Source organism: Pantherophis guttatus, chromosome 8 (genome assembly GCF_059756535.1).
Source record: "Pantherophis guttatus breed Tessera chromosome 8, ASM5975653v1, whole genome shotgun sequence".
NCBI classification, from domain to species: Eukaryota; Metazoa; Chordata; class Lepidosauria; order Squamata; family Colubridae; genus Pantherophis; species Pantherophis guttatus.
In genome coordinates, this window is record NC_142070.1 from 21,010,267 (window position 1) to 21,025,963 (window position 15,697).

At 35.4% G+C, this 15,697-nt stretch overlaps 1 protein-coding gene across 2 annotated transcripts in view; it reads right to left on the minus strand.

Moving 5' to 3' along the window:
- Nucleotides 1–15,697, minus strand: part of PPP3CA (protein phosphatase 3 catalytic subunit alpha) — a 219,692-nt gene that overhangs the window by 2,100 nt on the left and 201,895 nt on the right. The window contains exons 11-13 of one of the 2 annotated variants that reach the window (XM_060686940.2): nucleotides 10,214–10,298; nucleotides 7,592–7,689; nucleotides 4,328–4,357 (exon numbers count right to left, since the gene is read on the minus strand). In XM_060686940.2, the coding sequence (XP_060542923.1) occupies nucleotides 4,328–4,357; nucleotides 7,592–7,689; nucleotides 10,214–10,298 (213 nt within the window). The remainder of the gene's footprint in view (nucleotides 1–4,327; nucleotides 4,358–7,591; nucleotides 7,690–10,213; nucleotides 10,299–15,697) is intronic. The other variant, XM_060686942.2, reaches the window with a different exon arrangement.

Consider the following 15,697-nt stretch of genomic DNA (forward strand, 5'->3'; position numbering starts at 1 on the left):
GGGGGGGGGAAACCTAAAATTGATTTTCTTAAGATCTGGAAGCCAATTCTCACTAGAGTTTTCTTTAGGGTGGCGGTGGCAGGAATTGATGATCACAATTATTTCCTGTAGGAAATTTCATTTCTTTCCATAATGGTAGCTGGAATTATAGCAAGAGATCTGTTTGGTTCTAACATTGAGGAGATTAACTCAGTCTGATACCAACAATAAACTGTGAGTATGAATGGAGACACCAATTTGAAACGAGGATTTTAAGAATATTTTGAATGAAGCGATTGTTGTTTTTTTAAAAAAGTGGATTGCCCTTAATAGATTCTTGAAAGGTCCTCATGGTTTCATTTGTGATAGAATTTATGCTGATTTCATAGATTATTTTTATTTCTTTATAATAAAAGGATGAAATTTAGCAATTTTGCTATTCTTAGCAACTTTCAAAGGCTTTAAAACAAATATTAAGATCTCAAAGATGTTGAGACTCTAGAAAGAGTGCAGAGAAGAGCAACAAAGATGATTAGCGGACTGGAGGCTAAAACATATAAAAAACAGTTGCTGGAACTGATATGTCTAGTCTTATGAAAAGAAGGACTAGGGGTGACATGATAGCAGTGTTCCGATATCTCAGGAGTTGCCACAAAGAAGAGGGAGTCAAGCTATTCTCCAAAGCACCTGAGGGTGGAACAAGAAGCAATGGGTGGAACTAATCAAGGAGAGAAGCAACTTAGAACTAAGGAGAAATTTCCTGACAGAACAATTAATCAGTGGAACAAATTGCCTCCCGAAGTTGCAAATGCTCCAACACTGGAAGTTTTTAAGAAGAGATTAGATAATCATTTGTCTGAAGTGGTTTGTCTTCAAGGTCCTTCTAACTCTGTTATTCTATTCTATTCTATTCTATTCTATTCTATTCTATTCTATTCTATTCTATTCTATTCTATTCTATTCTATTCTATTCTATTCTATTCGAGTGGCTTTCCAAGGACTCTTCCAATCATTTTATAGTCTCACTCCTAAATGAGCAAGCTTGCTATGCTGCTCCCTACGGAAAATCCAGAGGGAAAATATAACAAATAGTTATATTTTCAATCACTATTAAGATAAAGGATCCAAACTACAAATAGCATCAATTCTTTTGCTCTTCTTGCAGGAATTATTCATACCTGCTATATTAGAGCTAAGATTTAAAAAATCTTAAGGCTTTTTAAAATTGGGGTTTATTAAAGATCCTGATTAATCTAGAAGAAAGCCTTTCATTCCCATCAATATTATTACGGAAGCCACATTTACCTGTTGTTCAAACATAATTTCTTTTTTTAAAAAAAATGAAAAGAAAGGGGTTGCTGAGTTGGTGGCATGCTATGCAACGGTTGAATTTTTTTATTGTGGTACACTGACTGCCCCATTGTTAAGGAACCTGCGTTGTATCCCTAAGATTCATCCCTGAGGGAAAACGTTTTACTGTATTGTATGGAAAACTTTCAGTGTCTTCAACGTAGCAGAACTGATTGTATGCTATTCAAAAACAATAAATTTCTGTCAATCCCAGACAATTAGAGTGGTTGTTCAATGTGCCATGGACTCTGAATATAATTGTTTTAGCATATTTGTCATTCTTAGCTTTGAAAGTGTAAGAACAGGAGAGAAGGTAACTGAATTTAAAAAAGTGAATGAATCTTCCATTTAGCACTGGCATTGAGTTCCACATTGCTCTCACTAGATACTGCTTACTTTCTGTTCTCTTCAAGGGCTCTATGCAAGCCACTTTTCTTAATATTTTCAAAATGAAAATGGGTTGAATTTTGGGCAACAATCCGTTAATACTGCTTAACTTTTCAATTGCTACTATTCTCCATGCTGTTTTTTATTTCAATAAAATTAAAATCATTTCAAAAATGTTTGGTTATGTTTATTTCTGTTCAGATTTTTTTAACATGCACAGAGTCCAGCTAGTCCAAACAAAAACACAGGGGAAAATTACTGGATGGATGTGAGCAAAAGAAAGAGTGTAAAGAAATCCATTTTTTGTTGATCTGTTGACTAATTAAATCTATTTTCTATCAGAGGGAAAGCAATTTCTTTTCTGAATTTTGGTTTGATTTTCAATTTTGTTGTCCCTGGTATTATTAAACTTGGGTAAAATTTTGTAGAACTGCTCTCATGCTGATGTTTTGCCCACCATGGCCATGGAAATGAGAACTGTAGAAAGATCTGGAAAATTGACACCTCTCTCCCACATTATGTGGCAATTGTTTTTTATTCATTGTCAGATGATATCCAGAACATTTTATGCCATCTGAAATGGCATTCAGTTTGTGAAAATCCCAACAAATTGCTGATGGATTAGATTTAAAGAACCAAGGGTGAAAAAGAAGTTATTAATTGTTTACTTCTACAAAATCTTGTCCAAGAGGCTTTAATAATTAAGTTGTTATACCTTTACTTGAACAAGAATTTGCAAGCAAAAATATATAGATAGAATTTGATTCTAGTTCTTTTAGGGAAGACTTCAGTTATGAAGTATAAACTGAACATATTTTTCGCATATGGAATATTTCACTACAGTACTGGATATCAATCCAATACATTTGAAGGTTGTATACTGGCTTCTTTTAGACAACACAGTCTTTTGTGGAAACTGTCAAAGGGCTAAAAATATCATGTTTTTCCTGGCATTCTCTTTTCCCACATATAACTCAAGTTTAAAATCTCACCCATTGCCCATCAAATTTCAGAAATGCTTCAGAGCTATGGGAAGGGTGAACAACGATTATTGAGAATATTTCCTTTAAATTTTCACCACACTGCTGCTACTTATGACCCATTCAGTTATGAACCAGGTGTATGAAGAATGGCAGTGAGGTAGAAGTGGTCTATTTCTGTGGAGCATGTATTGCTATTGGAAGTGTCCTGTGGCCTGGAGAGGCCACGGTGAAGCTCTACTGATAATCACATTCTCTATTTGATTTCCCAAAGGAGAAAACCATTATAAAATAGTGATGAAGTAAAACTTCCATTACACTACTAGCTAATAATAAATAGAAGTTTAATCTGAAGAAGATATATTTTCAGAATGGGAAGCATACTGTAAATTAATCTTTATGTCAAGAAGACATATTTATACATCATAGTGCTGAAGAATGTGTTCTGTTGCTGGTCAGACAATGATTATTAGCAGTTTACATTGAGAGTAATGCTAGAAACACAACACAGTCACACAAATCACAGGAAAAAAAAAAACAGCCAAACTGTCAACAAGAATGCACACTGCAGAGTAGAATTTGCCAACAGGAATAGAGAATTCCAATGTAAATAGCAGCTTACTCACTGCTATTTAGAAAGCAGTTGTATTTTCTCTTACTTATTTCTATGATTCTTTTTCCACCTCTGTAACAAAAACTTTCTTAAAAGCAAAAATAGATAGGAGAAGCCAAAATGGTACTATTACGTCTTGCCAGAAAGCTAATACTTTTTTTTTTCCTTAAGAAAAACTCACATTTTTATGTGGGCAAGAACAAAATACAACTGAATATGTTTGTTTTGTTTTGTTTTAAAGGGGAATTTTAGAGAGTCTTCTCATCTTGCAAAACAATTTGAAATATTAATTTTCTCTTGCACAGAACATATTTCATCATAAAAAATTGAAGATCTCTTAACTGCATTACTAACAGAATTTCATGGGTGTTGAAATGAAAGGTACGCTTAAGAGAGGCGGCTTAATGTTTTGCATTCAAACTGCTCTGACAATAATTCATTTGTGCCAGAAATCCTGTAAAATAATGCTGATGTTAAGGGTGGAATTACAGGAACTTCCCAAGGCTTGGGGAAAAAAAATGCTGTCTTACCATCCTCTCATTGTTTTCATGATTTTTTTTTTCCCTTTCCCCAAAGGGTATTTTAAAATGCGTTGAATTACAGAGAAGACCCATTAACTTTGCTATGGACTTCAATACAGGGGAAATTCCTTTCAATTTTACTTATGTACTCTCCGTTTTCGGAGCTAGCTAAAGAGAACACGAGGTACAGATTGGTCCCCTCAAAGAAACTGCTTGTTTGCCAAATAACTTTTAATTGGATTGCAAGTTTTCTTATCCTTTTGTGAGCATCTGAGGCTTCATGGACACATATCAGAACATTTTTGCAACTTTAAGAAACAACACCAACAACAAAAGAAACACTTTCCCCTTTAAAGCAAGTAAACTTAGGTTAATACTGAGCCACAATTGTTAGCTCAACACCCACACACTCTATACAAGCTACAGCAAAAAAAGAATACACCCAGCAGAGCCCTTATCTGTTGTAACCACAACAGAAAGGGATCTGGCCAATTTACCTTCATCAGCCTCAATAGCCTCAACAGTAGCTGAAGAGAAGAAAGGGGTAGCAAAATGAATGAGAAAAATGAGCAGAGGATTTAACTCTCAGAACAAGTCAGTGAATAGCAAAGGAGCTAGTACACTTAAAGGTTACTGTAAGTGCTGGATTTTGACACAGAAGACAACACAAAAGGCCACATACAGAAACAAACACAGGTATTGTAACTTGCAGGCAATAGATTTCTTGTTTATTTTTTGCAGGGGGTGAAGAAGCATGTGCTCTGGTATTTGAAAAATGACCACAGTGGTTAAATAGAATATAAATGGGAAGTCCCAATGATTCAGTCAATTTAGGACAAGAACAATTGCCGTATTGAATAGGGCAAGTTAAACAGAGGAGCGCCATATAGAGAAAACAAAACTTTAAGCAGGCAGAAGAAACCACCACCATTGCTGAAACAGCATTTCCTCTCAATTCCACTTCTTGGTAACCTTGAAAATGCCTTGGATTTCATCTCCCATTATTCTCAGTAAATCGGGAATTGTTGGAGTTGAATTCCAATGCATTCAAAGGGCATAAGGTTGTGGAAGGTTGGTTCTTAATAGCAGTTTTTTTTAAAAGGAATATGCTATTTGTGAACTTTGGTGAGCATCTTTCCCCCCATTTTCTGTTCATTCTCTATATACTTACACCAGTGTCCAACATTTTTGTTTAACATATTTCTTATTATTTTTGAACACACTGATTGGCTGAATGGCTGAAATTCTAACAAATGTTAGAATTCTTTGTTCTATATGTATCTATATGTAAATTTTTGAATGGAACTAAAATACTGGAAAACAGGCCGTTTCATAGTTGTTGGTAGTATAACACAGATTTAAAATTTGCCTTTTAAAACTGGGTTTAAGAATATACAAGTGGAAATTAAAAATACTCTTGTTAGCTTGAATTTCCTTGGACAGCCAGTTGGGTCTAACATACCATCAAGCCTGAGTCTGACCAAATCAGAATATTGTACTTTTGCAAATGAAATGTTTAAAATAGACATCTGTGATATCTCATTAAATGCCATGTTGCATCAAGGGTATGTTCCCCCATAGAATCTACAGCCTTTTGTTGTGGCAGGAGAATCAAATAATAAAAATAAATATGCATAATCAACATGAAAGAAAGAAAATAAAGAACAAAGATGAGCAACAAGATCTAAATTGCATGGAAATGTTGAAAATAATGACTACTAAGAATGAGCACATTTCACAGAATATATTGCCCATATTTTCTGTTAATTGCTCTTAACAGAAATTATGTGAATTTCAGTATATTTGATGGATGGTGCAAGATATTAACTAATGGGTGGGTATAGTAATGTTCTACTAGATTTAATACTGCAGTATTTGCCAGTGCATACTTTAATGAGACTTTTGAATGATGTGACAGAAGGAAATTTTACTTCTTTAACTAGGATTGCAGCATTTTTGGAAGAGCAAATTATCTGAAAGTCAAATATCCTCCAGGCACTACAAATTGCATCAGTGTATCAAAAGTATTCTGTCATACTGCAGCATTTACAAAGCAGAACATTACAATATGTGTAACACACAAGCTACCAAAAAGAGAGTTTACCACAGAATACCTGAATCTTCTAGATAAGAGAAAAAGAGACAAAAAGGGGAAAAGTACAGGGAAGAAACTCCAAGAAGAAATGGGAAAGTTAGAGGCTGAGACTGAGTTATTGGAAAGGCGAATGTCCATGTCTCATGGTTACTAAAAGTTGCATCATAATTACAGTAGGACACTCATGGGTGCATGAAATATATGTTAAAAACAAATAGCAAAATAACAAGTTATATACATTAATGAATTTGATTGTGGCTCCTTACTTCAAGAAGTTTATCCTACTAGCTATTCTCTATAACATAATTCATATAAAATATGTTTTGATACAGTCATGGGTAAAAATGCTTTCCTGCTGCATTTAGATCAAAATCATGGTCAATTAATGAATGCTTTCTCAAGTTCATTTCTGACTTCCCCATGTATGAATTTGTGATTTATTAATCACTAGATTTGCCATTAGATTTGTACCTATGAAGGAAACCTGAATTCCAATTCAAATGTGCAGATTTCCTTGAACAAAAAGGCATACTTTTGGGTGTGTGTGTGTGTGTGTGTAAGGAGAGGCAAGGCAGCATTGGAGCGGTTGCTGCATTTTGCTTTGGAAGGAGAAAAGGATGACATTTTCCTGAAAAATACTCAGATCTGTATTGCTGTATCAAACTTTCTTCCCCCAAACTATCAGTATTCCTGAAACTTTGTTCCCCAGTCTGCTCCTTTTGTTTATGAAACCACAATGGGTTCCACCATCATGTTAAACATGGGGCTAAAAGAAACCCGACCCTATTGGGATGCAGTTAAATGGAACTAGACAATGTGCTCACTACACCAGTCATATAGACTTTAGCATTGCTGCAGGAAAAGAAATATAGCAACAGCAGCAAGCGTAAGTAGAGTACTAGTGTTCTATGGTTGGCCTTGCTTGCATGCCCATTTTAACTTTCTCACAATACAGTGCTTATCATATATGCACTGCAAACACTGTCTAGCTGGGAAAGTAACAATGACAGCCAGACAAGCCAATAGGGACAGAAATTCCTATCAGCATCCCACCAGGTATCAGGTGTGTCAGGGACCCCAAGTGTGTGCTTGCTTCCCGGAAGGAAGGTTTTTCAGAATTATGCAAGTTATTAACAATACTACACTGACGTATTCATGTACAAGGGGAATATCTCTGCATTTATAAATTGGGCACTCAGACCCATTTTGTATTCTGCCTCTTAAATTGCTGCGGAGTTACATTCTTGCTGCTCAAACCATTATGGAGTAGACTAGGGAAAGGAGCTTGAACATTTGATCTTTATATTTGATCCCCAGTCATTTAGCTATACTATATTAGGCAGATGAATTTTAGGAAGCTAGCAGAGATATGAATTAGACATTCTTTCCCCCAAGATTGTTGAGCTCCTTCTACAAGAGATTCCTTCCTGGAGATTATCTATTTTTCTTCTAAATAATATCAAGTGGGATAAAATTGGTTTGAAAATTAGACTTGTTCTGTGTGTCTGTGTGCATGTGTGTGTGAAAAACCCAATTTTGTGAACTACATTCCAGATCTGTGGTCTTTCCCTCAATTTTTTTTTCTCTTCAAAAAACTATATTGTTATAATGGAAAGAGGATGAAAAATTTATGTCTATCACAGTATACATGTGCAAAAGCACTTACCGCTTTGTAGAGTTTGTTTCCCTCCAGAGAGCACCCCGCTGGGCAGCATTCCTGTTGGAGTCAACCCTTTCAGTGTCAGCACGCTCTCACTCTCTTCCCTAACAGGAACAGAATGAGATGTCAGCTGTGGCTAGCAACAGACACAATCAGAGGAAACAGGTTGTACAGCTGGGCACCCTTCTAACACTTGAAGAACACTTCTGTTCTTACACCTTTTTTTTTAATTGTGGCAAGCTGCTTTGGACGCCAGTCTTTTGAGTAAAAAAAGCAGGACCACATAGAGTAAGCAGAACAAAATCCCCACTAATACAGGCCCAGGAGTTATGACATATTGTATATCCCTGTACTGTCTAAGTGATTATAAATCTCAAGTCCATCTTGGTGAGTAGACAATTTCATCTAGATATGAAGAGAGTTTGGATAGTAAGACGTTTTTAAAAGAAAGAAGGTAAGGACACATGATTATTAACCACATAATGAACATACTGGTGAATGTTCATATCACACTTTTTTTCCCCATTCAATTGTGACCGATTTTCGGAGACTGCTTGGACAAGTCTCTTCTTGGCAAGGATTTTCAGAAGTGACTTACCATTGCTATGGCGGAGAAAAAGTGACTGGCCCCAAGATCACTCGGGTAGCTTCATGCCTAAAGTGGGACTAGAATTCATGGTCTCCCACAGTGGTGAAATCCAATTTTTGTTACTACCGGTTCTGTGGGCATGGCTTGGTGGGCGTGGCTTGGTGGGTGTGGCAGGGGAAGGATACTGCAAAATCTCCATTCCCACCCCACTCTGGGGCCAGCCAGAGGTGGTATTTGCTGGTTGTCCGAACTCCTCAAAATTTCTGCTACCGGTTCTCCAGAACCTGTCAAAACCTGCTGGATTTCATCCCTGGTCTCCCAGTTCATAGCCTAATGTCTTAACCACTACACCACACTGGCTCTATATAAATAATATACCACCATATTGTCTGCTGAAAGTTCAGGAATAATCTTTTGGGGTCAACATTCTGAGGACTGCTGAAACAAAGCAAAGATAGTGTCGGAGCCAAAAGGATAAAGGGGGAAACCACTCTTTTCTTGTATTTCCAACTCTCTTTTTTCTCTCTTCAAAATAGCTTCCAGGAAAAAGATTTCTAATGCTTACCAACTACCAGTGAGCTATACTGCACTGTTTAGAGCTTTTCTAATTTAAGGTAAAACTATAGGAAATTAGAGCAAGACCATACACAGCCATAGAAGTACAGACCCTCAACATACATGGGATGTTCACTCAGCTCTATTCACCACAACACTGGCAATATTTCAACAAGGCTATTGTACTCAATTCTGCAGTACAGCTTTTGGCCTCCCAAATCCCAGGAGGAAGGAGTGATCTGCGTCAGAATGGCCTCTAAACAAAAAGATGTTTGTGCACTTATGTGGGTGAGTATTTGCTTTTGTTTTTGGCTTCAGGCAGCAAAATGTCTTTGAGTAACTTCCGTGGTTCAATCTTCTGGATTGTTCTGAAGCTTGCAAAATACAAAAAATCTGAGATGGCAAACTATAGTTAGTCCTTAATTTACAAACACAATTGAGCCCAAAATTTATGTTGCTAAGTGAGACAGTTGCTGAATTTTGCCCCATTTTATTACACTTCTTGCTATAGTTGTTAAGTGAATCATGGTGGTTGTTAAATTAGGAACATGGTTGTTAAGTGAATCTGGCTTCCCCATTGATTTTGCTTGTCAGAAGGTCTCAAAAGGTGATCACATGACCCCAGGACACTGCAATCATCATAAATATGAGCCAATTGTATGAATTTTGATCACATGATTATGGTGAAAAACATTGTGAAAAATTAAATAAATATTCTAAAAAAACCAGTGTGAAAAACAGTCATAAGTCACTTTTTCATTTTGAAATGCCGTTATAATTTCAAACGGTCACTAGATGAATGGTGGCAAATCAAAGACTACCTGTATGTCTATTCAGAGATTGTATGACCTATCTGCATTGTAAAGGAACATACAACTGGCAGAAGGCAATTTCCTTTTTTAATGAAGTTGATCGGGTGAACCCTGAGGGAATGCATGAAAATGTCTTTTTCTGCTTTAGAGCCACAGTGGAGCAGTGGTTAGAACGCAGGTTGACTCTGCCCACTGCCAGGAGTTCAAACCTGACCGGCTCAAGGTTGACTCAGTCTTTCATCCTTCTGAGGTCGGTAAAATGAGGACCCAGATTGTTGGGGGCAATATGCTGATTCTGTAAACAGTTTAAAGAATGCTGCAAATCAAGGGTACACAACTCCTTGTCCGCAGCCAACTACCAGGCCATGGTCTATTTGGAATTGGGCCACATGAGTGGCTGGCCAGAGTGCACATGTGGCAGGCTGCTGGACACTTGCTTGCATGCATGATGGTCCACATGCATGCACGTGCCAGCCCGCCAGCCGTGCGGCCCCGTTCCCATCTCTCCTCCCTCCCCACCAGCCGGGTTGCCAAGCCACAAAGGTTGGGATTGGTGCTATAAAGCACTATAAAACTGTGTAATAAGTCTATTACTATTATTATTTTGCTAAGGAATGTTTCTCTGAAGGAACGAACAATAATTTCTGATGCTAAAATACACAGAAGCCATACCTCAGTACAGAGAACACTCGAGCCATTTTCCCTATCGCCCGGATCTTGTTCCGTATAACCTCTTTTCGAGCTGCAGCTGTGGCTCCTATAAGAAGAAAAGAAATAAAGAAATAAAAATTATTTTAAAATTATTTTAGAATAATACCTGAACTTCAAGAACCCATAATAGATACATTTCATCTTCCTCTTTCCCCATAATCCTATAATTTTATTTTAATATAGTTCATGTGTGCATAAATTACCTCAGCTATATGCTTTCTCTGTTTATTATAACCTGGATTTAGGCTTCGAATTATTTTTATTCTTTTACAAGACACAAATAATTGACTGCAATGGTTCTATGATATAAGCTCTCATTTTTAAATTTTAATTTAAAACTGTGCAAGTTAGAACACTTTAGAATAGAGTTATTATCTTTCCACTTGGGTTATATGCAGTTAAATTATATATTAAATAATACTTTAATATGTACAGTTCTATTGGTTCCCAGAATGCTTTCTCCTGCTTTTTGAAATATTTACCCTTTCCCTTTATCTGTATTTTAATAAAAATGTATGCTAAATTGCCACCAAGAAAGTATTATAGTCTACAATTTATACTGCAAACATTTGTGTCTGTATATATTTGAAGAACTGACATTAAGAGTTAATTTTAATAGAAGATAAATATTGGTAACCTACAAATTATTTTATATGAGACCTACTGCTTCTGTATGACACCTCTTTATATCTATTTCTAAGGTATCTTGTCAGGTGGCTTCTCAGGGAATGCTTGCATATCAATCATAAATATTTTGAAAAATATGTTCTCTACATCTAACTGGGAAGAAGCATAGAACCAGCTGCTTTGCACATTATATGAATGACATAATGTATAAGATATTTAGCTTACATTTTTAAAAAGAGATTGGATGAAATAATATAAGGCTTCCTGCCTGAGCAGGGAGGACATAATCATTTGATCAGGAACTGGTACATATATTACATTAGAATAATAGAAATACAAAGTTAGAAGGTCTTGGAGGTTCCAGTTCCTAATCAAATGATCAAATGATTCTGTCCTCCCTGAATTTTTATCAAAAATGCTCAGAAAAATAATGTTTATTTTTGTCGTGGGCCTTGGACCATACATGAAAATGAATCTATCTAAACGTTTGTACATAGAATTTGAACATAGTTCTCAATCAGCTGAAAATATATACATAACGAATTATTACAGAGCACTGGTTCAAGATCAGATTTTAATGACTGAAATAAAAGCATGAAAATGTTTGCCTTGGATATCTTTATGGCAAATGATCCATGTGAACAATAAGAAATTACACTGATAATGTTCAGTCAACTAACTACGAAACTACCTGTGCCTGATTAATTTTAAACAAGATTGCATTTAGAGATGATAAAAAAAAAGTATATGTAGCATAAAATAGTCTGTAATCTTTAAAATACATGTTTGAAACAAGGCTTATTATTGAAAGAAAATATCTTTTTTGTTTATGCTTGACATTTATACAAGTAACAAGATAACATAAAACAACACAAGAATGGATAGATTACTGATTTGTGGCATGCTCTGCAGTTATGTCGAGTAACCAATGACATTTATGGGGATGACAGGGTTCACAGTTAAGGAGCACTGCAATATCACAAAAGGAGCTTCCACATTTTTACATTATTGCAGTATTGCATTTACAGCTGAAAGGCATAATTCCACCCAGAGTTACTTTGAGGAAAGGTTGGCAGCAGTGGTGGGTTGCTCGCCCGGTTCGGTCCGATTCTTGCGAATCGGTAGTAAAAGCAGCAGGAGGCTCTGCCCACCTGCCTGGACGTCATCATGAATGATGTGCGCATGTGCAGAAGCGTGTGTGTGTGCGAAGCGCGTGTGCGCGCTCCAGTTGTGAACTGGTAGTAAAGGTAAGTAGAACTCACCCCTGGTAGGCAGCCTATAAATTTGATATATAAAATTACATAAATTTTCATAAGATGAGGAAATAGCCTGATTTGAGCACTGTTCTGAAGGTACCTGCTGCAACATCTTTGGGGATACACACACACACACACACACACACACACACACACACACACACAAACAGTGCTCAAATCAGGCTCTTTCCTAATTTTATGTGGTTGTTTAGGCAACTATGCTGATTTGGATATTATCACATCCTTATCTTTTTTGTATCATGCCAAGGGGGGGCGGGGTCATTATAAAAGGAGAAGAAATGGCAGCATTGCTTCAAGTACAAAACTCTTTTCTAGCCAACATAGAAATATGGTTCTTAAAAGTAGAAAAGTGATCTGTGAAAAAGTTCCTGGAATAATGGAAATGATAAAAAAAAAAAAAAACCAGAACATTACTGTCCAAATATAACGATATAGCTACATAAACTTAAGGATTTATGTCAGAAGTTAAAGAAGGAAGGAACTAGACTCAGACAAGGAAATTTTATTTGAAACTAGAATTGTACTTGAAGAACTGGAGAAGTAAGGAATAAAAGAATTCCCAGACTGATATTAAAAATTTTGTGAACTACAATATGAATGATATTGCATTTAGAACAAGGTGAGTTTTTCCCACTCCTTTCTTGAGTTCCCTTGGAAAGATTTATATGCTTCTCAATAAAAGAAATAGTATAAAGGCTTTATAAGCAAAATGAATATAGATATAATAATGTACTTTCTAAAAGTGTAATTGTATAAATCACAGATAAAGCAAAGCAATTTGTTATTTTTTATAGCCAATTTTAGTTTTTAAAGCCACAGTTAGAAATATTAAAATTCACAGAAATTTTTATTCAAGAAAAATATAAAAAATTATAAATTTGTATGACAATGTCAAAAGTGTAAGAAGACATGTTCACAAAGAATTCACAAGAGGCATAGAGAAAATAAGGGGATCCAATTAATTGTATACAAGAAGAAAATATTTATCTTTTTAAATGACAATATGACAAAAGAAATTATAATAAATAAAAAATATTAGATTAATTTTAGATAATAAATAATGCTGCAATTCACACACATTAAAATAATGAATAAAATAGTAACTTTTTCAGTGAATATTATACAGCGAGATAATATGGTAGGGATGTAATAGAAATAAATCATTAGTTTCTTTTTAAAAAAATGTTATGCACTACAATGTGTAGTATTTAAATGGACATGCATGTAATTCATGGAGTCAACCAACAGCCATCTTGAAATATTTCCGGCTCAAAAATTGTATACAAATTGCATACATTTGAGCAGGAGAGAGGGGAGGGGAGGGAGGGAGGGGAGAAGAGAGAGGGAGGAGAGGGAGGGGGAGGGCAGGAGGACGGGAGAGAGAAAGGGAATATAGTTGAAAAAGATAAGTAAAACATGCATATAGAATATTAAGGAAAGATGCTAAAACATGCAAAGTGCATACATCAAAGGAAATTATCCACCACAAATACCTGTGGGTTTATTTATTTTGTCCAGAAAATGTAAGACTAGCTTCTGAATTCAAGCTGATTTGACCAGGATTTAAATTGATCTGCATATCCTTAAAATATAGTATTTTTTTATTTTTAATGTTATCCTTTAGAAGGTAAAAATTCTTAGGGCAAATTTCTACAATGAACTAGCGATAGACAGGAATTACAAGTGCTTATTGTGGTAATAAACTGCTGAACAATTGTATATGTAAATAGTTAACAAAGTCCCAGCTTCACTGGAGAAAATTATCTCTGTTTTCAAATGCTTTATTAAGTGATATCATACAAAACAAAAGTACCTTAGATGGGAAGAAGTGAAACAATTATCACATAAGAAATAATTCCATATATGTTTAGTCATCCTGAATCAAGACTTAAAAATATGGTTCAAAATTCTTGATACACCTCTAAAATATACATTGTAAAAACTGTATGTTTTCTCTTAATCTCTTATAGTGAAGCACTTACCTTCTGCTCTTTAGAAATTTGATATGGACAGTAAATTTACCAAATAAATTAAAATATATATACAATGAGACAGATCTAGACATGAAAATTGAGATCAGAATTTGAAAATGTTTATAGAAGGCCTATTTAGGACTGTCATAATTAAACACACTTTTAGTAATTTCTTTAGCAGAAGAAATAAGAATAAATGAAGACTCAGAGAGAAAGGAATCTATATGAAGGTCATGTATTATATATGAATAAACCAGTGAAAATGTTTGGAAATTTTGTTAGATAATTTTGAGTAGTATCTAGACTTAAGTTAGGAAAAAGTTGGATTTAAGTTAATTCAAGTAACTGATGTCTATGGAGATTCTCAGTCATCCAGGTCATGGTTGTCCCAAAGGTGCTTTTTCACGAGGCAACTGGACTTATTTGAAGACGTTTCGCTTCTCATCTAAGAAGCTTCTTCAGCTCTGACTGGATTGTGGGGAATGAAAGGATTTATATACTCCATGCAGACAGCTGGACAGCTTCTTGGATGAGAAGCGAAACGTCTTCAAAGAAAAACCAGAAAGTCTAGTTGCCTCTTGAAAAGGATCAAGTAACTGGATGTTGCTTTATTAATATGGATTTTTTTCAGGAAAAAGAATGGCTTTGTATTCTTTGGTCTGACAAAAAAAAAATCAGCTTTAATTTTTTCCCTAGCTACATTTTATTATTTTGAATATTTTTATGTACTCATGACCACTAATTGAAAAAAAATATATCTTATACAGTGGGGGGGAAATGGAATTGCAGCCAAAGTTGTTAGTCATTAAATTCAATATGAATAGATAGAATCCCTGTAAAAAAATTATGGTTCGCTTTTGATGCATTTAAAATACTCTTTCACAAATGTAACTAGGCTATTATCAAATGCTATATTATTGAACAAGTATGTAATGCATGTGATAATATACACGAAACCTCCTTCTGCCACCAACAGCCTCCCACCGGCCAATACGCTCCCACAGAGAGGGGATCCTCAGGGTGCCGTCGGCCAAACAATTCGAATGGCGACACCCAGGGGGAGAGCCTTCTCTGTGGGGACACCAGCCCTCTGGAATGAGCTCCCACTAGAGGTTCGTATGATCCCTGACCTGCGTACCTTTCGCCGCGCCCTGAAGACTCTTTTATTCCAAAAGCCGGGCTGGCCTAATAGGAATTTTAAATTGGGTGTCTGTTAGCTTTTAATTTTGTGGGCCAAATTTATATATTTGTTTTTAAATTGTTTTTAAATTTTGTAAGTGTATATGTGTTTTAACATGGCTGTACACTGCCCTGAATCCTTTGGGAGAAGGGCGGTATAGAAGTGTAATAAAATCTAAATCTAAATTCAATAATAGAGTAGGACAGATTTATCTTTCTTTATATTTTTGCATAAAAAAATATCTCAGAATAAAGTATACTTTATATATAATATATAAATATATATATAAAGTATATATAATGTGTTTTGGGTTAGGATAAATAGTATTAGAACTAAGAATACAAATAATAAAAATAAATTGAGATTTCTAAGAAATCACAACCAAGTA